We start from the raw sequence: 26143 nt of genomic DNA on the forward strand, positions 1-26143 counted from the left end.
GCTTAGCGTAATTCGCTAAACCCGCGCGCCAAAGTTAACGGCGGCTGACGCGCATGATGACGTCAGCCGCGCATGCGCGGATTGGACGGCTCCAACCCGTGCATGCGCGGATGATGTCATCACGCATATGCGTGAAACCCGCGCATGCGCGGGCCGGTATGCCCCTCAGCCGCCCCGTGGACTGATCCAGCGGGGCGACGGAGGAACAAAGAGTGCGCGGGGTTCGGACCCGCTGCCCGCAATCGGTGCCCAACGATCGCGGGCCCATGGCACCCTTGGCACGGCCGTGGTGCGGCCGTGCCAATCGGTGCCATGGTTACCCAGAACGGCACTTTGCGGCCGTTTTCACGAACGGTGAGAGCAGGTGTGTTGCCGTTGTGAAAACGGCCGTAAAGACCTGGGAAATCGGCCCATCGGCTAGGGGAGAATCGCTGCTCGCCGTAAAAAAATGGCGAGCAGCGATTCGTGTTGGGGGGCGGGCGTGGGGGGGAGAATAGCGGGAGGTCGGGAAAAATGTCGGAAGGCCCTCCCGCTATTCTCTGACCCGTCGTGGGGGGCGGAGAATCGCGCCCCCTGTGTGTTCATTTCTGAAGGCTAGGCACATGGAAGTAGATTATATTTGGGTATAAAGCTTGAACCAGCAGCAGAGCTGTCTATATGTGCTCTGATTATAACGGAAGTAAAACTAAACTGGACTGCATGACACACTTCCTTCCGAATGATGTCATGCTCTGATCTCTGAAAGGCATATTACCACACAAGTATGAAGCGTGACCATTTGTATAGTTTTTCCAATGAGTTAACCCTGACTTCAGGGTAAAATGGAAAAGAGCGGGAGGACAAAAAGAAATGAACATAACTACAATAAAGTAGTAACACTGTTTATTGAATTTGCTCGTACTCATGTATTTAATGTCAACTTAAATGCTGGGATACATATTTTCCTTTACATCTTTTTTTATTTGTTAATGCTCGTGCTCGGTTCTACCTGTACGTCGGGCATTATGGACCCTTTTAAATTTGTACAATTGAAACTTGGAAAAATAAAAATTTTCTCTAAAAACAAAAATCCATTCTTGCTCGCCTCCCAGCAATCAGTCTGAGAGAAACAATTGGCGGCAGCGAAGGAACCTGCCTCCCAACCCCCAGCCTCGACGTGGCCTTTCGAGTGGATGGCTGGAAGGGGTGGGAAAACCTGTTAACGGGAACAAAAACAAAGAAACGTGCTCTCGCTGGAGAGCTACTTAGCAAGCAAAAAGATTGAACTTTTTATTTTGAAATAGCAATCAATGCTTTTCCCAAACAGGTTATTCCCTTTTATTCCAGAGCTCGTGGCTCTCATAGTTGGAACAAAACGTCCCCATGAATAAAAGAATAACCAACCATGTCCTTACCATGGCCATGGTGCATAACTCCTTGGGACATTAAATCACCTTCACTATTTTTTGTTCAATGTACGGGCAGGTCTACGTTGGTATTTTATAATAGTGGTGAAGAGGAAAGTTTTACAGGGAACAAATGTGACCCATAGGAAGAGTGATTGATAGGTAGGACCTCTAACGTATGGATAGTCTGGGCTAGAACCAACAAGGGAGGTAGAGAAAACGCCATAGAACTGGATACACTCAATGAACTTCACCATATCTGCATGAGACCTAACCAGCTGAGAATCATGTGGTGCTACGCTTCAGATCTGATGTAAGTGCGTCTGTTTCTCTTCTTTATTTCGACACTTTAAAAAATATAATCCGTCATCTGTGGATGTTGCACAGTAAAAGGGAGAGAAATGAAAACGTCAAAAAGGCACCAGAGCTGTATCAATAGTCTCTGAAGTCGTCTCCAAAAAGCTTAGGCCAGCTTACACCATGTGCTAAATGGACTTCATACAGAAATATTCCAGGACCGCCTGTTTGTAGGCTGAATCTGCCGAGGGTTTCCATAGAAACCGATAAGAGGTCTTAACGATCTGCAGCCTCGGCATTGCCAGAGTCACGTGAATCTTTAGCTTTTCTTGTTCCCCATTTGTTGCCGTAGTCTGTCTCTTTTTTTCTTTTCTATGAGTCTGCAGGAAAAAAAGAAAAACAAAACAAAGGATGACTAAGTTTATCAGCCCACTGTAAAAGACAGGTTTACTTTGCTTTGGTGCTCATCTAAATAAGGCATGTTAGCGCCATCAATGGAACACTTTCTATTTCACATGCCCAACATCAGCATTAGGCATTCCTGGGTCAAATGGACCACAGCCATGTGCCCACCATGGCTCAGTGGCAGCACTCTCGCTTTGCAGTTGGCAGGTCCTAGGTTCAGCTTCCACTTCAGAAAGTTGAACACAATCGCTAGGCTGACACTCTGATGCAGTACTGAGGGACTGCTGCACTGCCAGAGGTACCATCTTTTGAACAATATGTTTAACTGAGACCTTGGCAGCGATTTGCCCTTTCAGTCCTCTGTAAAAGAATCTACAGCATGGTTTTGTATGTTTTTTTTATTTTATAAATTTAGAGTACCCAATTATTTTTTTTTCCAATTAAGGGGCACTTTAGCCTGGACAATCCACCTAGCCTGCACATCTTTGGGTTTTGGGGGCAAAAGCCACACAAACCCGGGGAGAATGTGCAAACTCCACATGGACAGTGACCCAGAGCCGGGATCGAACCTGGGACCTCGGCGCCGTGAGGCAGCAGGGCTAACTCACTGCGCCACCGTACTGCCTTTATCTACAGCAATGTTTGAAGAGGAACAGAAGAGTTTTCCCAATGATCCGGCCAATGTTTATTCCACAGCCAAAACCGATCTGGTAATATACCAGATTATTGTCTGGGAGCGCTTACTGAGCACAAATTGGTTACTCCGTTTCCTGAAATTTAGAAGAATGAGAGGTGATCTCATTGGTACATACAGGATTCTCAAGGGGCTTGACAGGGTAAATATGGAGAGGATGTTTCCCCTCTTGGGAGAGTCTAGGACCAGAGGGCACAGTCTCAGAATACAGAGGTGCCAATTTAAGACTGAGATGAGGAGGAATTTCTTCTTTCAGAGGGTTGTGAATCTTTTGAACTCCCAGCCACAGAGAGCTGTGGAGGCAGAGTTCTTGTGTATATTTAAGGCTGAGATAAATAGATTCTTAATCAGTCAGGGATTCACGGGTTACGGGGAAAGGGCAGGAGGGTGGGTGTGGGAAATGTCGCATCAGCCATGATCCTATTGCATGGCGGAGCAGGTTGGAGGGGCCAAAAGGCCAATTCCTGCTCCGATTTCTTTTTTTTAAAAATTTTATAAGTTGGCCATCTCACTCAGAGAAGCCACGGAATGGCTGATGTACAAAACTGAAACAAATGTCACAGTTGGATAATAGGCTTCTGAGTCTGGGTGGAAATACCAAATATTCGGAGCAGAGTGTAGAGATTTTAACTTGGCATATAAAGAAAGACTTGCATTGGGCACAATTTTGCAGATGTAAGTTTAAGTCACTTTTGGCACGGTGTTTCTTGGTGGCTACAGCACCGAGAATCACCCCACTGTTCAACAGCACTTTACATTTGGTCTCAAGGAGCTTCTTCCCACCGAGGCCGCACTCAGAGATTTCAGGAATGGCAGCCCCGATCTTAACACCGTTCCCCTCCCCCATCATCAATTTCAGGCCTCCCCTACCAGCAGCTCTGGACCACCCCTCATCCCCCCAAACCTCCTTTAGCTCCCGGGATCACCCTTCACGTCCTCCAATTGGCAAGGCCCCCCCCCCGGTCCTACCCTGGCAGTGCCAACCTGACATGCGGGAACCCTGGTACAGCCAGCCTGGCACCGTAAATGCCATGCAGGTGCCCTGGCAGTGTCGGGGTGCCTGAGTGGTGCTGCCAGGCTGGCAGTGCGAAGGTGCCTAGCTGCCAGCAGGAGTGATTGGGTATCAGGCTGCCCTATCCCTGACCACATAGGTCTCTAATTGCCAGTGAGCCAAGGTTGCATCGCGTCTGGTCCACATTTGTGTAGACCAATACTAAAAGGTGCGCTGGCAAGGTCTTGCAGGTGAAGCCGTTGACTCCCGGGTGAATCCGGTGATCGGGTATTTAAATTAGCAGATCTGGATCATGCAGGGCAGAGTGAATCAGGTGACTTGTGACACAACGCAATCGCTGAATTACGCCATTGTGTATTTTTTACAATTTCAAGTTGCTCTAAAGTGCCTTAAGGCCAATGATAACTTTTGAAGTGCAGTCACTGTGTACTGTCAGACCATAAGAAATAGGAACAGGGCAGCACAGTGTGGCAGTGGTTAGCATTACTGTCTCACGGCGCTGAGGTCCCAGATTCGATCCTGGCTCTGGGTCACTGTCCGGGTGGAGTTTGCACATTCTCACCGTGTCTGCGTGGGTTTCACCCCCACAACCCAAAGATGTGCAGGGTAGATACATTGGCTACGCTAAATTGCCCCTAAAAAATAGGAAAAAATGAATTGGGTTGACTCTACACTCTGCTCCGAATATTTGGTATTTCCACCAAACTCAGAAGCCTATTATCCAACTGTGACATTTGTTTCAGTTTTGTACATCAGCCATCCCGTGGCTTGTCTGAGTGAGATGGCCAACTTATAAAAATCTACCACTCACCTCGAGTTGCGAGCATTGCTGGTGATTGTACTGCATAACCCCAGCTACCATGCAAAAATGGTGGTGGGCCTGTAGGGTTTGGCACAACTGAATGGCTTGCTCGGATACTTGAGAAGCCAGTTTGAGTACAAGCATGTAGGTGTGGGACGGGAGTCACATACATGCCAGACTGGGTAAGCAGCTTTCCTTGCCTTGCCTGCAGTATGTTGGATCGTATCTTGCTGGCATGGGGAATATATTGTTAGCTTTTTTTCTTTCGTCCTTCAGCTTCAATTGTTTAGCACCATAAGTTACTGGAAGTGGGAGTTGATAAGAGGAGAACAGTGAGGCATCTGGGACCTTTGTGTTACCAGCAGTAACATCAATGGCAGGAAAGACAGGTGATTAGGGTCAAATCAGGTGCAGCAAGATAAATAAAGGGAGAGAAAGAAAGGTTGGATGATGAAAGAGAGAGAAAAAAGAGACAGAGGAAAGTGAGAAAAAATGCAACATCCCGAACAGCTTATTACATGCAAGAATGTGATTGAACAGCTCAAATTGTTTCCTTTTCTGAGCTCCGTTGATTAGCATTACATTACTGTATCATAAAAGGTACATATGTCATTACATTCCAGTCCTAATAGGTTTAATGTGTCATTAATGCGTAAATCTAGGTTCTTAAAAATAACAAAATTTAAGATTGAGAAGCCGCAGCTCACATATGGGGCATGATTCTCCGACCCCCACGCCGGGTAGGAGAATCGCGGGAATGCCGGGCGATTCAGGCCACGCCGCCCTGGCACCCGCACGCGATTCTCCCAACCCCCCAAAAAAACGGCGTGACGTCATTTGCGACAGGCCGCCAACCACATCTGGTCGCTGCCGGCATGAACAGCGCGCGACCGCTGCGTGTGGGGCCTGTGGGGGAGGGGAGGGAGGATCGAGCACCGGGGGGGGGGGGGGGTGCTCAGGAGGGGTCTGGCCCGCGATCGGTGCCCACCAATCGTTGGGCCGGCATCTCTGAAAGACGCACTCTTTTCCCTCCGCCGCCCCGCAAGATCACTCCTCCATGTCTTGCGGGGCGGCAGAGGGGAGGACGGCAACCGCGCATGCGCGGGTGACGTCATTTAGGCGCCGCCGGCCACCTCATTTACGAGGGGGTGGGAGAATAGAGGACGAGGAGCAGCCTCCGACGCCGGAGTGAAACACTCCGGTTTTCACTCCGGCGTCGGCACTTTGTCTCCCTTTGGGAGAATCGCACCCATGGTGTTAGCAAATTGACCAGAAAGTTCTACAGAATCGTAACTCACGCGGCATCGTCAGTTTCCTAAACCTGCTCGCTGGGTTGTGCATTAATAGTAGTCTGTGTCATTGTCAAGCTGTTATCTTTCCAGCAATTTTCAACCCATTCATGAACCATTAGTGTTGAATTAGTGCTATTAATCCCTGTCCTATAGGGACTGGATTGAAACTACGTATTACAGTTCATTTTACAAGGAACGTGATGAAAAAAGACTTTCACCCTCTCTGTCTGGTGCTGGATTTGAATCTCGGTCTCCAAATTAAAAAGCCTACTGTTTGAAATTTTACTATGCTGTGGCAAATATACCAAGGGAAGGCCAAGAGATATTTTAATCGTAGAAGGAGACCATTTGGTCGATTGTGTTGTTCCTGATTCTTGGCTAGAGTAATCCAGAAAGAATCCCAGTGTCCCCTGGTCTCCACCGATGGACAGAGCTGCATTCCTGGTGCCCCAGTTATTGTAAGAAGGTATATCAGCTAGAACATTATCAAACTGTGTCTGAACATACGCACTTATAATTTACATTCCCTACCCGCTCCGATTTCCCATTTACCGTTTGTTTCGAGCTTCAGTTAGCTCCATCAGTTGATCCTGCGCAACCCGTAGCTCATCCAGTTGTTGCTGATACCGGGAGTCAGAGCCGTTGTTCCGCTCAAAACTCGACACCTGACTGGAAAGTTCATTTGTCCTATCGCGTAATTGCTGGATGGACGAGTAGAGGTTTTCATCATCTTCCTCCTGTTTGAAGATAGTGCATACAGTTTTACAGCGTTCTGCATCACTCAGCATGTCAAGACCTCACACACACCTGGTACCAAATAAAGGCCATTCAAGGGAACTCGACTCCATTTTGAGGTAAATGTCCTTCATTACCTTTATTTTTGATTTCAGGCTGCAGTGACCAATTTTGCGAGGTAGTTCACTGGAAACTAGAAATTTCACGAAAGATTGGTCCAAATTCGTGGTCGATTGTAAATGTCCAGAATTGGATGAAAGCAGACTATCTGATGCAGGCTGCGCAGGACACATTTTTAATATTAATAAGATAGGAGATTGCAAGAAAGTTTCAAAAGGCGATTGGGTATAAATTTGACAAGGAAAGTATTGCCGAGCTTTGGAGTGAGGGAGTAGGACTCTATCAAAGAACGGTCAGAGGCTTGATGTAATTAATGGTTTTCTTCGATGTTGCAAGATTCTATGAATCCACGTACCCATTCCTGCCACACAATAAAAGTAGATGAGCGAGAGAAAATTAACTTTTAAATAGGGGCTAGTTTGGTTATTATAGAGAGGAGTGACTCAGATGATCAAATACATGGACCAAAATAAGAAAGATTTATTTCTTCCCTCCTAAGGACATAAAGTATCCCATAGCTGACCTGCATAGAGGAAAGTTAGGCAGCAAGGACTATACAATATAATGTGACCCATTAATTTAAAGCAGGAAAATAATCTCAAATCATTCCTGTGTTGTTGAGGTTGGGATAAATGTTTTTGTAAAGACAATAGTTCAGCATTGAATAACGGATATCTCAACATTGGATTTATACCAATCTTTCCTTGAGGTGTTGAGTTGAGATGCTGGAAAATGATAACTTTGATGGCCTTTTTCATTCTATACTGTCTTTTATTTTAATCTGTGCTTGGGAATGGGCATCGCTGGCAAGGCCAGGATTTCTTGCTCATCATTAATTGCCCTCAAGAGGGTGGTGGTGAATTGTCTTATTTAACCACTGCAGTTTCTCAGTTTAGGTACACCAGTTAGGAAAGGAGTTCCAGGGTTTTGGCCTAGTCACAGTAAAGGAATGGCGATGTAGCTCCAAGCCAGGATGGCCTGTAACTTGGAGGAGAACTTCAAGCGGTACTGTTCCCATGCATCTACTGCCCATGTCCTGTTCCATGATAGAGGGTGAAGGGCTTGGAATGTGCTTTCGAAGGTACTTAGTGAGTTGCTGAGGTGCATCTTGCAGTGAGTCTATACTGCTGCCGCTGTGCGTCAGTGCGGGTGAATGTTAAAGATAATAAATGGTGTACTGATCAAGCAGGTTGCTTTATCAAGATTCTTGAGTGTTATTGCAGCTGTACTCATCCACGCAACTGGACAGTATTCTATCACACTCCTGACTTGTGGGCAGGCTTGGGGGAGTCAGAAGGTGAGACACTCACCATAGAATTCCTACTCCCCCGACTTGCTCTTGTCGACACATTATTTATATGCCTGGTCCGGTTCGGCTTCTGTTTAATGAAAACCCTCAGAATGTTGATTGTGGGAATTCAGCAATGGTATGAATGTTAACTACTTAGATGAAGAGACACAGAGTACGTTTGCTGACAATACAAAGCAAGGTCGGAACACAGCTGTAAGGAGCTGTAAAGAGCCTAAATCTTCTGGTTCCGCCTGTTGTGGGGACTGTTGCGGGCAGGATGGAAAATTTGACAGACCAGAAATGGCCCGTTGACTTTGGGCGGGAATTTCCAATCCTCGACGGGCGTGTCTGGAAAATCTCGCCCAAAGAGTCTGAACGAGATATAGACAGTTTCAACAGGTGGGCAACACAATGGCATACGAGAATAATGTGGGGACGTCTGAGGTTATTCACTTTGGTAATACTAATAGTTAAGCAGAATATTTTATACAAGATGTGAATTGAATAGGTTGCTTCAGCGGATCATTGTGTATATACACCCCTTATGACTAAAAGTGTTTGGCATATCTTTAGTCATGCGATTACAGAGGCATAAATCGTGAAGTGATTCATCACATTATGCACATGTGACACCACTGCTTCTGTGTGTCACTCTCTCTACCTGAAAGTCGTGGTTTCTGAGTATGCATGAGTGTGTGTGTGTGGTTTCCGGTTCTGTCTGCATGTGTGCTGCTGTCCTATCTCTCTATCTGTTAGCTAATTAAATATTTTTTGATGAAGATAACATTTTTAAAAAAAGTAACATCTTCCCTTAATTACTTATTATGACATTATTACCTGCTGCTACCAACAGCAACAAAGTTTCCAATGTTGCGAATCCTGCCCGACTGGGCAAGTGCTATACAATTCTCCACCATGCCTTTACACCAGGCTGAGCTTAAGAGTTCTATGTGTGGCCAGTTGCAGTCACATAACAATCCTATCCCATTGCATCTAATTGTAGACTGAGGCTACACTGCCACGTTGTATGAGTGGGAAGTAAAATAGGTCAATATTCTGTTTTCTAAATTTTCAGTTTTCTCCTCAGTCACGGCGAGGCATTTTGCAAAGTTTTCTTGGAGTTTCCGTTTAAGTGTTTCCTCTGTGTGAACAGGAGCTGAAGAAAGCAGTCTGTATGGAGGACGCTACGCCTCATGGCATCCATTTTAGAAGGGGAAAGGCTGATATCTGGGCATAGCAGCTACTTCACTTTTGCCCTCCTATTCACGCCGCTGGAAATGGGGGAGAAAAAATAACGGTGCATGGAATTAAAGACACTTTGGTAGCTCAAACATTCCTTTTTCAAGGTGTCATGGTACAAGGATTAACACCCGAGATTCCCCTTTCAGCTCTCACTATCATGGGATTTTTCACAGTAATTACATAGCAGTGTTAATGTAAGCCTACTTGTGACACTAATAAAGATTATTAAAGTCCAGAAATTAGCCTGGCCATCCAGCTGGAGGAACAGAGTTGGGGTGGGGGGGGGGGGGGGGGGGGGTGTCAGGTAATTTTCTGTGGAGGAAGATGGTTAGGTCACCTTTCCTGTGGGAGGCAGGCCTGCCACGTCTTTGAATGACTGGCTCCCAAACAGGAAAGACTGCCTTTGGGATGTTCCACAGCTCTACTGTTGGAAAGGTGCCAAGTACAGGAAGTGGCAAGTTATTTTCTGTGCTGATCATCCAGGAACGTCTGACGATTGATGATGTGACGAGCCCTCTTGCTTTGTTCTGTGGTCAATTTCCTGCTTTCTTCCCATTTCCTGAGTAAGATCACCATTCTATTCATCTGGGAAGGTTGAGTGCAACACTGCCAGGATTTGAAATCTGACATCATCCTTCCCCGAATCCAGAATTCAAATAACTTTCCAGAATTGAATGTCTGAAATCACGTTATCACCCATTCTATAGACTGGACTATGGCCAAAACAAGGCAGGAAAGGTGAGTGGATCTGGACACATTTCGCTTCAATCAGCCCAGAGGGCTGTGTTGCCCGCTCGGTGCCAAGGTTCCAGACATGTGCTCAGGGCCATAGAGGAATTTAAGAGCTGTCATGGTCCCTGGAGATACCACTGACATAGGCAGGAAAAGGAAAGAGGTCCTGCATGGTCAGTATGAAGAGCTAGGCACCAAATTATGAAGCAGAGTCTCAGAATCACCCGATTATTACCTCAGCCACATACAAATTGGAACAGGGGAATGAATGCATGGCTCAAAGACTGGTGTGGGAGAAGTGGGTCATGGGACACTGGCATCAGCACTGGGGATAATGGGGGCTGTACTGTTTGGACAGTCTACACCTGAACAGTGCTGGGATCCGTGTTCGAGCAAGCTGCATAACTAAGCAAGTAGAGGGGGCTTTAAAGTAAACAAGGTGGATGAGGAATCAAGCTTGGGTTGATGAAGCAAATCAACGGGGGAGTGTCTAAGTCGGAGAACAAAATAGTAATATTGGAAATGAGAGTCAGAGAATGGCAGGAAGGGACTGAAAGAAAAACACCCAGCATACGCCATCAGTCATGACTAGATATTACAAAGATAACCAAAAGCCAAAGCTAAAGGCTATATATCTGAATGGACATGGCATTCATAACAAAATTAATAAACTGATAGCGCACACTGCAGTAAATAAATATAATCTGATAGCCGTCACGGAGATTTGGCTGCAGGATGCCAAGGATTGGGCCCTGAATATTGAAGGGCACATGACATTCAAGAAAAAAAGGAAGCTAATTAATGATGGAGGAGTAGCGCTGTTAATCAAGGATGGCATTGATGCAATGGTTAGAGATGGTTCAAGAGATGAGGATTTGAAATCGGTTTGGGTAGAGATGAGGAATAGTAGGAGAAAGAAGTCACTAGTGGGAATGGTCTACATGTCCCCTACACTAACCACAATGGAGGACAAAGTACACACAAGAAGAAATATTGGGTGCTTCTGATAAAGGGACGGCAATAACCATGGGTGATTTAAATCTATAAATAAACTGGAAAAATGGTAGGAGTAGCCTGAATGAGGAATTCAGAGAATGTTTTTGAGAAAGTCTCTTAGATGAGTACATTCTGGAACCAAGCAGAGAGTAGGTTGTATAAGATTTGGTATTGTGCAAGGTGACATGATTAATGAATGACCGCAGAGTGAAGGCGCCCCCAGGGCAACAGCGACCACGCTATGATTAAATTTGACATTCAACTTGAAAAGGAGAAGAGTGGGTCTCAGACTAATATTTTAAACTCAAATAAGGGCAACAATATCGTCATGAAAGATGAACTAGCTAAAGTCAACTGGGATACTAAGTTAGAGGATATATCAACAGAGAAGCAGTAGCAAACATTTAAGGAGATATGTCAGAATACGTATATTCATACTGTAAAGAAAATTTCTAAGGGAAGGATCCATCATGTGTGGTTAACTAAAGAAGTCAAGGAAAGCATCAAACTTAAGAAAAAGACATGTAACTGCACGAAGATGAGTGGAGGGTCAGATGTTCGGTCAGAATAAAGAATGCAGAGAGCGACTGAAAGGTTAATCAGGAGAAATAAATTAGAGTATGAGTGGAAGCTAGAAGATGTAAAAACAGACAATAAGAATTTCCACAGGTATTTAAAAAGGAGAAAAGTACAGCGAGTTTTTGTTTTTTCGATAATGAGAATAGGCAGGCATTGGTAGATAATAAAGAAATGGAAAATGAAATGAACAAATATTTTGTTCTTGCCATCACTATAGAGAATACAAAAAGCATTCCAGTTAAAGCTGCAGATCAGGAGGCGGACGTCAGAGAGGAGCTTGCTGAAATTACAATCACCGGGGAAGTGCTACTGAGCAAACTGATGGAGCTGATGGAGCTGCGGCCTGACAAGTCTCTGGGTCTAGATGGACTTCATCCTAATAAAGATGTAGTAGGCTAATGATGTAGTAGGTGCTTTGAAATTAATTTTCTAAAATTCACGTGATTCTGGAAAGGTTCCATCAGATTGTAGTCAACCTCTCTATTCAAGAGGGGAGTGAGGCAGATCACAGGGAACTATAGGCCAGTTAGCTTGACTTCTGTTGTGAGGAAGGTGTTGGAATCGATCATTAAGGAGGTTATAACTGGGCATTTGGAAAAACTCAAGCTGATTGGGAAGAGTCAGCATGGTTTTGTGAAAGGGAAATAATGTTGAACCAAGTTATTGGAGTTCTCTGAAGGAATAACGTACACTGTGGATTAAGGGGAGCCGGTAGACACATTGGGCGGGAATCTCCATTTCTGGGACTAAGTGTTGACGTCAACACAGAATTCGTGGACTTTCAAGACAGAAAAACTGGCGGCACTGCTGGACCGATTCCGCTACTGCTAAGGGGCTAGCACCGGGGCCACGTGGAACACAATTGATTAGAATAAGAAAGAGTGCCGGATTCGCCGGTTTTGCAATTCACACTCATAAGGCTGACAAGCTGCAGCTGCATATACACAATGCACTCCCCACACACTCCATCCAGGCCAACAAGGTAGCAGCGAGGAGACAAGACCGAGGTTAGCAGATGCCAAGCTGGAGACCCTCTTGGACACCGTGGAGGAGAAGAGGATGACCCTGTACCCCGGCCCAGGATGGAGGTTGCCAGCTGCCGCCATTCGACGTGCCTGGGTGCAGGTGGCAGAGGCTGTGAGTGCCGTGGGCAACACCGTCCGGACCGGACAGCAGTGCAGCAAAAAACTGCACGATCTTCTCAGGGTGGCCAGGCTGAGTAGGCAGCACTGTCCCCCTGGCAGTAACTCGTGAACTCGTGTCCCACACACCCGTAACCCTACCTCCCCACCAGATGGCTGAACCCCCACTCTGTACCATATTCTGGTACCCATACCAGACCGAGTGCCCTGGCCACTGAGGCCACCAACCACCCACCCCCTGGGCTGCACGAGTCAGACTGTCTAACACTGTTGTCCTCTGTTCTCACCCTCCCACCACCAGGAGAAGGCCGAGCACAACCGCCGGGAGCAGGAGAAGACAGCAGGTGGACCACCTGAACTGCGGCCCCTCAATGGTCGCCAGCGTGCGGACCCTGGTCAAGACCAGAGCGGGCCTCCAGGACTGGCTGTGCCAGGTGACAGGGGAGCCTTCAGTGATAGCTCCCCTCGCACACTGTTCCATGGAGTAGGCCGGGCATCATTGGATACGGAGGGAGGAGGAGGTGACTCCCGCAGGGAAGTTGCCGGAACATTGCAGCACCTCGTACTGCCCCCTCCTATCCCTGGCGCATCTGGTGGGCAGTGGGCAGAATGGGGCGACACCACACCACCTAGGGAACCCGAGCAGCTGCTGGGCCAATCCAGGCCCGGTCGCCCCAGAAGAGGGCTGCCAATGAGGACCCAGGTCGCAAGGCGGGAATCACAGCAGGCCGCCTCCACGTCTGCCGTACCATCTGGAGATACACCTAGACGTAGCGTTAGGGCCCATAAGGCCAGAAAGTTAGACACCTGTTACGTTGACACTGGTGTAGGGCATAGTTTAGTTATAGGGACTAGGGTGCAAATCTGTATATATTAGTTCACATTAAACACCTGTTGCCACCGTTACAACCTGTCTCGGTGTTCTGTCTGACGGGTATGAGGGGTGGGCTGTCCTGGGCTGGTTGGGGGCAGAGGGGGAGGGTGGATGTTGGGGGTGGGCGTACGCTGTGGGTGGCCCAGGCTCCCCCCTCCGACCGTCCCCCCCACCGCTACCCCAGGATCCATAGGACCATGTGATGGAATGGCCAGCTCTCATGCAGAGTCACCCAGGTGGACGGTTCGATGACACCCCTAGTTGCTGTATGGGTCAGTATGGGTCTCTGCATCGGTCTGTGGCATCCAGATAGGCGCATCAGTCAAGAACGCAGTGGATAACCCCTGTCGCCCAGGAACCAACCCTCCAGCCGGAGGGGTGGGGGACTGGGGGGCGTCTCGAACATGTCAGGAATCACCAAGTCGGCCAGGGTTGAAAGAGTCGTGCACACTGCCCAGGTATTGGGCACAGACGTGTATGATACGTGGTTGATGGTCACAAATCAGCTGCACGTTCAGCGAGTAGAACCCCTTTTGATTTGTCTGGAGCGGCCTGTTATCCACAGATGCCCATAGGGGGACATGCATCCCATCGATCACCCTCTGGACCCGAGACATCCTGTCGATGGTGACGAACCCCGCTGCTCGGGCATCCTGGTAGGCTCGCTCCACCTGGGCATGAAGGGCCTCCATGATGGCACGGATGCACCTGCGCACCGAGGTCTGTGAGATCCTGGACAGGTCCCCATTCGGCGCCTGGAAGGACCCCGTGGCGTAGAAATTCAGGGCGACCGTCACCTTGATGGCCAGCAGGAGCGGGTGCCCTTCCCCAGACCGCCGCGGTGCCAGGTGTGCCATCATATCTAAGAGATATGTCACACTATCTCCCTGTTCAACTGGAGTCTCCGACAGCCTGCCCAGTCTGGCAGGTCCTCACATGACAGGCGCTGCCGATACACCCGAGGCCTCATGCGGCGCCTCCTTGGCACCTCCTCCTCCTTGGTCTGTTGGGCGGCCGGCTCTGCATCCTGGGAGGCTGCCTCCTGTTCCCCTGCGGCACGTTCCGCTGCTGCCTGCACTGCTACTACAGATTCCTCCTCCTCCTCGACCAGTTACAGCTCGTACAGTCGCAGGGCATCCCCCAAGGCTGTGTCGACTAACAGGAAGGCCACCATTGCTGATTGAATATCAATACACATTGTCTATGGGAGGTGAAAGGCCGACATGTTAGCATGGTGCGTACCCCCGTGCCCAACCAGGACCCCCGGGCTGCGTAGTGGCCCCAGTTGGCACTGCAGCTCTGCCCCCGTATGTTCCCCCCGCATTCCCACAGCCCTGGCCATGTCGGTGGCCGGCGTCCATACGGATGGTGTCACAGAACCAGGAGCCAGGATGGGTGGTCAGCAAGATGGCTGCTTTGCAGGCCACTGTAATGGCAGTCCGTGTCTGAATACCGCCGCAGTCCTGTGTGTGTGTGGGGGGGGGGGGGGGGGGGGGGTTGTCACCCTGGCCACTTGGCATGTTCCATTCTCGCCCTCCCCCAGCCCTGGCACGCCCCACCCCAGCCAGTGTTGTCCGGGCCGGCAGCGTGCAGTCGTCCCTCTCCGGGTCCTATCTCCTCTCCCTCGCTCCTTTATCAGCCATGATGCTGGTTTCACGGTTTTTAAAAGCACAAGTGAACCGCGGTGTCAGGCACTCGGCCGATCGGTGGTGGAGGATTGCGGAAGCCCCGGAGAATACAGGGCTGGGCCCACTAATGATGTGCAACAGTGTTTCCTGTATGTGCATTCCGGAACGCACTGACGCCACTGTCGAGTTGCTGGAGAATTGCGATTTGGTGTCAAGTCAGCGCCTGCCGTGATTTTGGTGTCGGAACAGATTCTCCGGCCAATCGCCTATCCCGATTTCGCCGTCGGCCAATGGAGAATCCCACCCATTGTATTTGAATTTCCAGAAGGCATTTGATAAGGTGCCACATCAAAGGTTATTGTGAAAAATAAAAGCTCATGATGTAGGGGGTAACGTATTAGCGATGGAAGATTGGCTGGGTGTCTAAAAACAGAGTATGCATAAATGGGGCTTTTTCTGATTGACAGGATGTGTCAAGGGGAGTCACATAGAGGTCTATGCTGGGGCCTCAACTTTTTACAAGTTACAATGCACACTTGTAATGTGATTTTCAGTGTCATTTACAATGACTTAGATGAAGCGAGCACATGAAACAAAGATAGGTAGGAAATAATGTTGTAAAGCAGACACAAGGATGTCGCAGGCGGATATAGATAGGCTGAGTGAGTGGGCAAAAATCTGGCAGATGAAGTATAATGTGGGAAAATGTGAAGTTGTTCACTTTGGCAGGAAGAATAAAAAAGCAGAGTGTTGCTTAATCGGAGAACGCCTGGAGAATTCCGAGGTGTGGATGGATCTAGGTGTTGCAGTGCGTGAGTCACAATACATAGGTAATTAACAAGGCTAATAATTAGTATGGATAGGTAACTAAAAAGGCTAATACAATACTATTCATAACTACGAGAGAAATTGAACAGAAAAGGAAGAATATTATTGTTGGATTCAACAATTAGAGGAAAGTCCTTTAAATATTAGCTAAAATGATTCTTGAAAATTACTGAATCTGCAGAAATATGAATAAGTTCTAATCGTTTGAATAACGTCCATGACTGTCTCAAATGTTACAAATAATGTACTACAAGTTCTGATGTGGTATGATATGAAGGTACATTCGAAAAGCTTGAAACAATATCGTAACTGAGACCAGACATGCCATAGGGGGTTTAAATGTGGGAGAAAAGTCATGGGACAGTTAATTAATTTGGAGTAATTAATTAATGTCTAATTAACCAATCACCTGTTAAGTGACTGACACTTTCCTGAATGAATCAAGGGGGTCTCAGCTGAGAATTAAAACCAATGGAACGAAGTAAGGGGCTAAACCCAGATAAGGATTCCCTTAAGAATGTGATCCATCTAACTGATTAGCAGAGAAATTATAACTTTCAGAGAATAAACATTGCTTTTAAAGGCCTTTGTTGAAATGACTTTTAATTTTGTAAATCTGAAGTCTCTTGAAGTTTTTGCTTTCCCTTGTTGGTCCCTCAAGGACATTGAGAGACACGGAAAAAAGCATTTTCCAGTTAATTTCGGGTGAATGTACCAAAATGTGTTCTTAAGAAATAATCGTTGCTTTACATTCATTCAACCGGACTGACTTATCTATGAGTGAGAGATAATATAAATCTTCAGTCCTACAGGGCATCAGCGAGATACTGTGTACAGTTTTGGTCTCCTTATTCAAGGAAGTTGTAAATGTATTGGAGGTGGTTCAGAGGAGGTTCGCTAGATTGATACCGGGAATGAGCAAGTTGTCTTATGAGGAAAGGTTGAACGAGCTGGGCTTGTTTCCACTAGAGTTGTGAGGAGTGAGTTGGTTGAAGTATATAAGATACTGAATGGTATTGACAAGGTGGAAGTGGAAAGGATGTTTCTTCTTGTGGATAAGTCCAGAACATGGTGGCATTGTTTTAAAATTAGGGGTCGCTCCTTTAGGCAGAGGTGAGGGGAATTTTTTTTCTGTGACGATTGTGGGCCTTTGGAACCTCCAATCTCAGAAGGTAGTGGAGGTGGGGGTCATTGAATATTTTAAAAGCGGAAGTAGATATCAAAGGCAAAGGAATCAGAGGTTATCAAGGGTAGATGGGAATGTGGAATTTGAAACACAAACAGATCAGCCATGATATAATTGAATGGCGGAGCAGGCTCAAAGGACTCCTATTTTGTATGCACATAGGAAAAATGGAAGATAATATAACTCACAATATATATCTGTGGAACTCTTTTCTGCAGAAGGCTGTGGAGGCCAAATCACTATGTGTCTTTCAAGACAGAATTAGCTAAGGGGTTAATAAGGGGATCAGGGGAGAAAGAAGGAGAATGGGGATGAGAAACACATCAGCCATGATTGAATGGCGGAGCAGACTCAATGGGCCGAACAGTCCAATGCTGCTCCTATGTCTTGTGGTCTTATAAAATATCTACAGCATGGTTACATCCTATTTTTCATTCCATCCCTCATGCAAAGGATGGGGAACTGGAATACACCACATGGCGAATGTCACATGCAGCAGCTCATGCTTTAAAGGGAGGGGGCATCAGTTCCCACTTTAGCAGCATCTTCGTGAGTGAATAGTTGATGGCAACAAGCCAGACATGGGAAAGTTTGAATACTGGTTTATCACGGTGGTTTCGGAATAATGAAGTAATCTAAAATAAAAATAATAATTTTGATGAGTACTTTTAAAATAAATTTCCAATTAAGGGGCAATTTAGCGTGGCTAATCCAATGACCGTGCACATCTTTGGGTTGTGAGGGTGAAACACACACGGATATGGGGAGAATGTGCAAACTCCACACGGACAGTGACCTGGGGCCGGGATCGAACCCGGGTCCTTGGCGCCGTGAGGCAGCACTGCTAACCACTGCATCACCATGATGCTCTATAATTGTGAAGATTACAAGGTGTATCTAACTTAAAAGATTTCCATACAATTTGGACTAAGAAATAGTTGCTGGGTCAAGATTTCCATAAAATGTTCCATACAGAGCATGTGCCAACTACAGTGATGTCATCCTACCCAGAAGGCAGAGCAAGAAGGGAAAGGAATGATGTCCCCCTGGTGGTGAAAAGAGAAATGTTACCGAGATGAATTATTACCTCCATGCCACATGGTGAGAAATCTCTAGATGGCTGACGCAGAAAAAGCAACCATTGCTTCTTTAAAAATGAACCACAGTTTTCACATATTTTAAAGAAACTCCTTTTTCACTAATGACTGACCAAAAAGTATTGAGATGCACTCTTTGGGTAGGATGGAGAGGTGGTGAAGGCTATGAATAATAATCACTAGTGATTGGCATCATAGTCAATGATGTATCACCTAGTGGTGGACTTTGTAAGTAAAAATTCATCACTATTATTTTCAAACACTAAAACCTACAGTGATTAATACTAAGGATAAAAATCAATGGCCCAGATTTTGTGTTTTTAAAAAAAGCAAGCATCTACGGGATGTGGGCATCGCTAGCGAGGTCAACATTTATTGCCCATCCCTAATTGCCTTTGGGAAGGTGGTGCTAGCTGATTTATTGAACTGCTGCAGTCCATGTGCTGTAGGTACAGCCATAGTGCTTTAGGGAAGGAGTTCCAGGATTCTGACCCAGTGAGGGCGAAGGAAGGGCGCTATATTTCCAAGTCAGGATGGTGAATGACTTGGTGGGGAACCTCCAGGTGGTGGTGTCCCTCTGTGTCTGCTACCGTTGTCTTTCTAGATGGTAATGGTTGTGGGCTTGGAACATGCTGTCTCAGGAACCTTGGTGAGTTCCTGCAGTGCATCATGTAGATGGTACACACTGCTGCTGTTTATTGGTGGTGGAGGAAGTAAATGTTTGTAGAAGAGGTTTCAATCAACCGGAGAGCTTTGTACCGTGTAAGGATCCTCCTGTTTAATCCGTGTCTGTTCCTTTTAATTTCCGTTAACTTGCTCACTATTGCCAATTTCTGTCCATGGATGGTTAATGCCTTTAGGACCAGGCAGCTTACCTTTAATTTAAAGACAGCCGGATGTGCTGCTTGGTCTAACATCAGTGATGATCCAGATTGACTGTCTTAGCAGGTGGCCAATGAGCTATTCCCAAGCGCCGCATTTTTCTCGAAGACGAGGCAATGATCGGTTCTGCAGTCTCTGGAATATTCCTCAGGGAGACCAGATTTTACTTTGTTTTGGTCAGAAGCTGGGGGGTCGCAGCTCGGATTTCTCTCTCATCTAATGGGTGCTTTCTGAAGACCCAAAGTAAAGACCTTTCTCTCTCCAGATTGAACTGCAGGCAGATTCAGCCCAGCCACCAGCTGCAGGCAGGGTCAGTTGTTTAAAAACACTTCTACAATCTCATGTGGGGATTGTGTTCTTATCTCAGTAAGGCTGGTGGGTATGCTGCTGAAGTTGGAAACAAGTAATAATTAAACAGGCCTGAGGCGGATCCTTTAAGTGAAAGTCCAGGTTGATAAAAGTTAGTGACTTCCGAGAGGGAGTCATACAGCCCAGGGGTACTGACTAAAGGTCACGCCAGAGGATCTCCACTAGCAGTCCACTGAAGGCTTTGATCCCTCAGCATCCTGAGAGGACAGCCTGCTGCAACCACCCTGACTTCGGAAACAAGGAAACTTATCTTGAATTTCATATTTTAATTCCTATTATTTTTACACCTTGCCCTCCCTCTGTATGTTTGTGGCTGTCTTGTGCATGTTTGGGTGTGAGTGGGACAGAAAAAGGAGTTAGTAGATTAACTGGCTGTTATTTTATTATAATTCATGCATATTTCAACTTATTGAGTTGTCATGGGGCCAAAGATTCTGCAAACTTTATACGAATTATAGATTAATTCAGTTATGTTGGGACTCCGGGGTCTGTGGGGCTGGAATCAACCATGCACTAGCCCAGGGTGTCGTAATATTGGATGGTGTTGAGTTTCTTGAGTGTTATTGCAGCTGCACTCACCCAGGCATTACACTCCTGATGCGTACCTTGCAGATGGTGGACACAACTTTATAGAGCCAGGAGGAGAGTTATTCGCAACAGGATTCCTAGCCTCTGACCTTCTCATGCTGCCACAGTGTTTATATGGTTAGTCCAGCTCAACTTCTGTTCAATGGTAATCCCCAGGATGTTGATAGTGGGGATTCAGCGATGGTAATGCCATTGAATGTCATCGGTCAATACTTAGATTCTCCCTTGCTGGAGAGGGTAATTGCTTTGCACTTATCTGGTGCAAATGTTACTTTCCACTTGTCAGCCCAAGCTTGGATATTGTCCAGGTCTTGTTGCATTTGGACATGGACTGATGTAGTATCTGAGGAGTCACAAATGGTGCTGAACATTGTGCAATCATCAATGAACATCCCCAATTCTGACCTGATGTTGGAAGGAAGGTCAGTGATGAAGGAGCTGAAGATAGTTGGGACTGGGACACAATTTGTGGTACTACTGCAGCAATGTCCTGGAGCTGAGATGATTGACTTCCAACCACCACAAGCATCTTCCTTTATACTAGGTTGTGGTGATGGGCAGCGAATTCAGCCTCATTACTCTGTGAAACTGTGACAGCATCTCTGGCGCCTGAACATGTGCAGTTAAATGCGGAAAGCTGGAACCTATGACCAATAACAATCTACTGATGAACATCTGTTGATGTCCTCCGAGATGGAAATATTAAAAATCACTTGTTTTGACGGACATTTTCAAATTTTACGCTGTTCGTCTCACTGCAAGAACCCTTAAAAAATGTTACACCTTGTTGGATGAGATCTAACTGTGTTTTTAGCAATGTACTAAGTCAGATTTAAGACTGAATCTCTGGTCCTGAAAAGCGAATTTTGTTTTGTGGATCTCAGATTCCTCTATTATTAAAAAAAACCAGATTTCAAGTGTCCACCTGAACACCAATCTTTATTTTGCTCTTTTGAAAAATGATTAAAAGTGAGGAAGAATTTCATTCCCATGTCACTTTCTGTGAGAATTCGCCAATGTGTTTGCCTGCTTGATGACATTACTGGTGCTCGACAGATTCTCTTCAGTTGATGCAGGAATGGAATTAATGTGGGCAAAGGTAAAGTTGACAATAATAATAATCTTTATTATTGTCACAAGTAGGCTTACATTAACACTGCAATGAAGTTACTGTGAAAAGCCCCCAGTCACCACATTCTGGCACCTGTTCGGGTACACAGAGGGAGAATTCAGAATGTCCAATTCACCTAATAGCACGTCTTTCAGGACTTGTGGGAGGAAACCGGAGCACCCGGACGAAACCCATGCAGACACGGGGAGAACGTGCAGACTCCGCACAGACAGTAACCCAAGCCGGGAATCGAACCCGAGTCCCTGGAGCTATGAAGCAACAGTGCTAACCACTGTGCTACCGTGCCACCGCAGAGATCTTAGTGAGCTGACCTTTTTTGAGGTCAGCAGCGAGTGCCATTGCTTTGTTGCTGACCACAAAACCCAGGCTCCTAACTTTTGATGATGAACCTTACGGGTAATTACTTATGATTATTAGTAATGGATCCTTTGGACAAATTTGTGATGGATAAGGGCCCATTTGTAATGACTGTTAATGACATAATAATGCAATAGGAGTTTGTTTAAACAATGTCTGATTCACTTAGAGTGTAGCACTTGATACACTGAGGGCAGCACATCTGTCAATGTACTCAGTGGGTGAGCATGTATGTTTGATAGGATGTATGGAAGCACATATCCATGAATGATTCTCTGCATAAATATTAACGTTTGAATGACTCGTTAGATAAGTACCAATCTGTGAATGATTATAATTGTATGTTCTTTGCGAAGATGACCCACTTGATATAATGACAATGTATTCACTGCGGATCAAAAACAAAAGTTTTACCTTGGCATTGACTATCTCAACATGGACAAGTAGAGAGCCAAGCTCTAGCTCCTCACTGTAGCTGTTTTTCAAAGGCACGGATCTGTAACCTGTAAATAGGACAAGATCTTGACATTCATTAGGGCATCACTGACAGGCAAAGGCATCAGCAGATAAAGGTCAGACTAACCAGCTGAGAAATATAAAATGCAATCTCAGTGAGCACACCCAAAATCAACACACACACACATACGCAGACATGCATGCATATACACACAAGCAGTCACTTATAATTTGTGAACCCAACCTGGCACCTACCTAACAATATGGAGCCCTAAGATTGTTAAACAATTTAGATTTAAAGGCATGCAAGGTAGCCCATAAAAGGTCAGCTTCAACTCAATGATAATATCCAACATGGCAATTTCCTTTAAGTTTAAAGGATGAGATAACTACACTCCATGGCTGAGAGTCTAATAGGTTTGAGCAATATCTGTGAAGGTTCATGATAACATAGGACCATGTGTGTATGCGAGTATCATTATATCATTGATATAACTGCCTGTCATAAAGTAAAGCCTTATCTTGACAGTATCCAACAGTGAGTTTGAAGGGAGTTAATATATAAATACAAATAAGATGAGAAAATGAAGGGACTACAGTTGCCTGCGATGAGTAATGGGAAGGTTGTCCTTGCCAAAGGTTGCGAAATACACCTCTCTCTGTGATAGCACAGCATCTATTTTAAGGGGAAAAGCCCTCGCTGATGGATTCTATTGAAAAGTGTAATGACTTAGACTAGGCCTTTGAGATTGGCCAATTAGAATATGAGTTCCCTGATTAGTGGCCCAATCAGCGAACCCCTTTCTCTGTTCAATAGGGAGTGTCAGATCCTCTGTACTCCCAGTGTAGATAGCAAGCTGAATGCACCTGGTTATTCTGCTGTTGGTTTTGTAAATAAAAGGAATTCTGGTGAAGGGACTCCTGTCTCTGTGGACTTATTACAGTGGCGACGAGAACGACCTGAAGGAACCTGCTCGTTAGCAGCCGCCACATATTGAGGATAAGCCACTGACAGGCAAAATGCCTTTATTTGGGAAGTTGGATTCTTTTGACCCTGCAGTGAAGGACTGGGCCCAATATGTTTGGCGGATGAAGTACTTTTTTTTTACAGCAAATGATATTGTTCCGCATGAAACGCAATGGGTAATTCTGCTGACCGCGTGTGGGCCGGCAGCTTTTGCCATATGCGCAGTCTCACTTTTCCGGAGGCACCGGACACGATAATATTCCATGAATTGATGGACTTGGTAAAAGAGTACTATGACCCTAAACCACTTCTGAAGGTACTGGTTTTACTCAGCATTCCGAGACATGGGGGAGTCAGTCACTAATTCTTTAACAAGATTAAGGCGATTGGCAGAGGCTTGCGAAATTGGCCTGATGCTGAATGAGATGCTCCAAGACCGGTTGGTGTGCGGAATAAATAATTTAGCAATACAAAAAGGTCTTAGCCGAGGCTGAGCTGGATTGCAAACAAGCACTGCAGCTGGCTTTGTCCTTAGGGTTCACTGATGGAGGTAGACCCCCACACCAGTGAAACTGAGTTAAGGGACTACCGCTGGGGGATAGGCAACCGCATAGCCACCCTCCGGAACGACTCGGATACTAAGGAACCCAGGCCCACCTGCAGAACCGCTCCCATGGAATGGAAAATTAGGACCAGACAAATGGCAGCCCTTCGCCCGGTAAGATATTGTAGTTGTTGGCAGAGAGGAGAAATAAAAGGCCAAAACCAACATTTTGGTGAAGGACACATAAACTGGGGTACAGGAGAATGCACATCCTAGAAGCCCCACCTAACTCTGACGAGGAACAATTAAATTGTGTAACGATGGTTAAATCAAAATCCATTAAATCAACCATGAGGCTGAATGGACGCGCCACATTAATGGAAGTCGACACGGGAGCAGCCGTATCAGTGACAAGGGAAACAGTATTTAATAACATTCGCACTGGACTCCAATCCTGATCCCTAACCAGGACCTCGGCAAAACTGAGGACGTACACAAGGGAACCATTTGAGTATTGAGCACAATACATGTACCTGTGGCTTATGGAGAGCAACTGGTTAGGCTGCCTTTAATGGCAGTGAAAGATGTGGGGCCTAGCTTATTGGGACGAAACTGGCTAAAAGAGATCCAGCTGGATTGGGTAAACATTTTCCAGCTGGAAAATGGTCGCCTGAGTGAATTCCTGTGCAGATACCCAGAGGTTTTCCGAGCAGGGCTTAGGGCAATAAAAGGAGCAAAGGCGACATTACACGTAGATCCAGAAGCAATCCCAAAATTCTACAGGCCCGACCGGTACCCTTGTGTAAAGGCAGAAAATTGATAGTGAAATCAAAAGATTGGAGCGAGAAGGAATAATAAAACCGGTCCAGTTTGCAGAATGGGCAGCACCCTTGGTGCCTATCCTTAAGCCGTACAGCTCGGTCCGCCTTTGTGGAGATTTCAAACCAACGATTAATCGCTACTCACAACTGGACAAATGTCCAATTCCCTGGATTGAGGATTTGTCTGCAAAGCTGGCTGGAGGACTCCTATTCTCAAAGCTGGATATGAGCCACGCATATCTACAGCTGAAGCTGGACAAAGAGTCGCAAAAATTCTCAACGATCAACACCCTGAATGGCCATTTTCAGTACACAAAATTACCCTTCAGGGTATTGTCAGCTTGTGCGATATTCCAGAGGACAATGGAGAATATATTACAAGGGTTGAAACAGGTCACCATTTACCTGGACGACGTCCTCATTCTGGGAAAAACAAAGGCAGAACACCTGCAAAACCTCAAGGAAGTCCTTAGGAGGTTTTCAGCAGCAGGGGTGTGCCGAAAGAGGAAGAAATGTGTTTTTCTAGAACCTCAAATAAATTATCTGGGGTACAAGGTTGACAAGTAAGGGCTACACCCTTTGGAGGATCGGGTGAGGGCAATTAAAGATGCCCCGGCCCCCACCACAATCCAGGCGTTAAGGTATTTTTTAGGACTGGTGACGTACTACGGGAAATTCATACAGAACATGGATTACATGCTGGACCCCCTACACCAAATACTAAAAATGGGGCAAGCCTGGGAATGGTCCGCCCACCAAGACGGGGCTTTCAAGAAGATCAAACAACAGCTCTCCTCAGAAAACATCTTAACACACTATGACCCCATGAAAGAGTTGGTGCTCACGTGCGACACGTCTCCATATGGCGTTTGGGTAGTTCTGGCACACAGGGCAAAACGGACAGGAACAGCGTATAGCGTTTTCTTCCAGGACTTTAGCAGCAGCAGAACGAAAGTACGTCCAAATTGGAAAATGAAGGACTGGCTGTGATCTTCGCGGTGAAAACATTTCACCAGTCCTTGTACGGGTGGAAATTCACGATAATCACAGACCACAAGCCATTGCTGGGCTTGCTGAAAGAAGACAAAGCAATGTCACCAATAGCGTTGGCCCGGATCCAACGCTGGGCCCTACTACTAGCAGCGTACCAATATCCACTGGAGCACTGGCCGGAAATCCGGGTGGCAAACACTGACACCGGCTGCCATTACCGGATACCCCACCATTGGTACCCAGAACAGAAGAAACGGCGATGACACTACATTTCCTGGACACACTCCCAGTGGCCGCACAAAACATTCATTTTGTGTACAGAAAGGGACCTGGTTTTAGCAAAAATAAAACACATGATGCTAACGGGGAGATGGAAAGACTAGTCCAGGCAGAATTCCACCCCTACAGGAGCAGAAGAGAGCAGATCACTGTGGAAGACAGGATACTGCTATGGGGAGCTCGAGTAATAGTTCCAAGTAAGGCTGTCGAGCCATGCTGGCTGAACTACATCATGGGCACCCTGGAAGATGCTGGCTAGAAGCTATGTCTGGTGGCCGGGCCTGGATACAGACATAGGGGCATTGGTAGCTCGATGCCAAGAATGCCAACAAGGGCAGAAGGTGCCACCGGCAGACCTGCTGCACCCATGGAAATGGCCGGGTACACCATGGTCGTGACTTCATGTCGATTTTGCAGG

At 46.4% G+C, this 26143-nt stretch overlaps 1 protein-coding gene across 2 annotated transcripts in view; it reads right to left on the reverse strand.

Moving 5' to 3' along the window:
- Positions 1-865: 865 nt before the first annotated feature.
- LOC119972316 (1-phosphatidylinositol 4,5-bisphosphate phosphodiesterase gamma-1-like) overlaps positions 866-26143 on the reverse strand; it is a 296119-nt gene continuing 270841 nt past the window's right edge. For both annotated transcript variants that reach the window (XM_038808825.1, XM_038808824.1), the window contains exons 30-32: positions 22080-22168; positions 6440-6624; positions 866-2062 (exon numbers count right to left, since the gene is read on the reverse strand). In XM_038808825.1, coding sequence (XP_038664753.1) covers positions 2002-2062; positions 6440-6624; positions 22080-22168 — 335 coding nt within the window. In that variant the 3' untranslated portion in view covers positions 866-2001. The remainder of the gene's footprint in view (positions 2063-6439; positions 6625-22079; positions 22169-26143) is intronic.

Source organism: Scyliorhinus canicula, chromosome 10 (assembly GCF_902713615.1).
Source record: "Scyliorhinus canicula chromosome 10, sScyCan1.1, whole genome shotgun sequence".
NCBI lineage: Eukaryota > Metazoa > Chordata > Chondrichthyes > Carcharhiniformes > Scyliorhinidae > Scyliorhinus > Scyliorhinus canicula.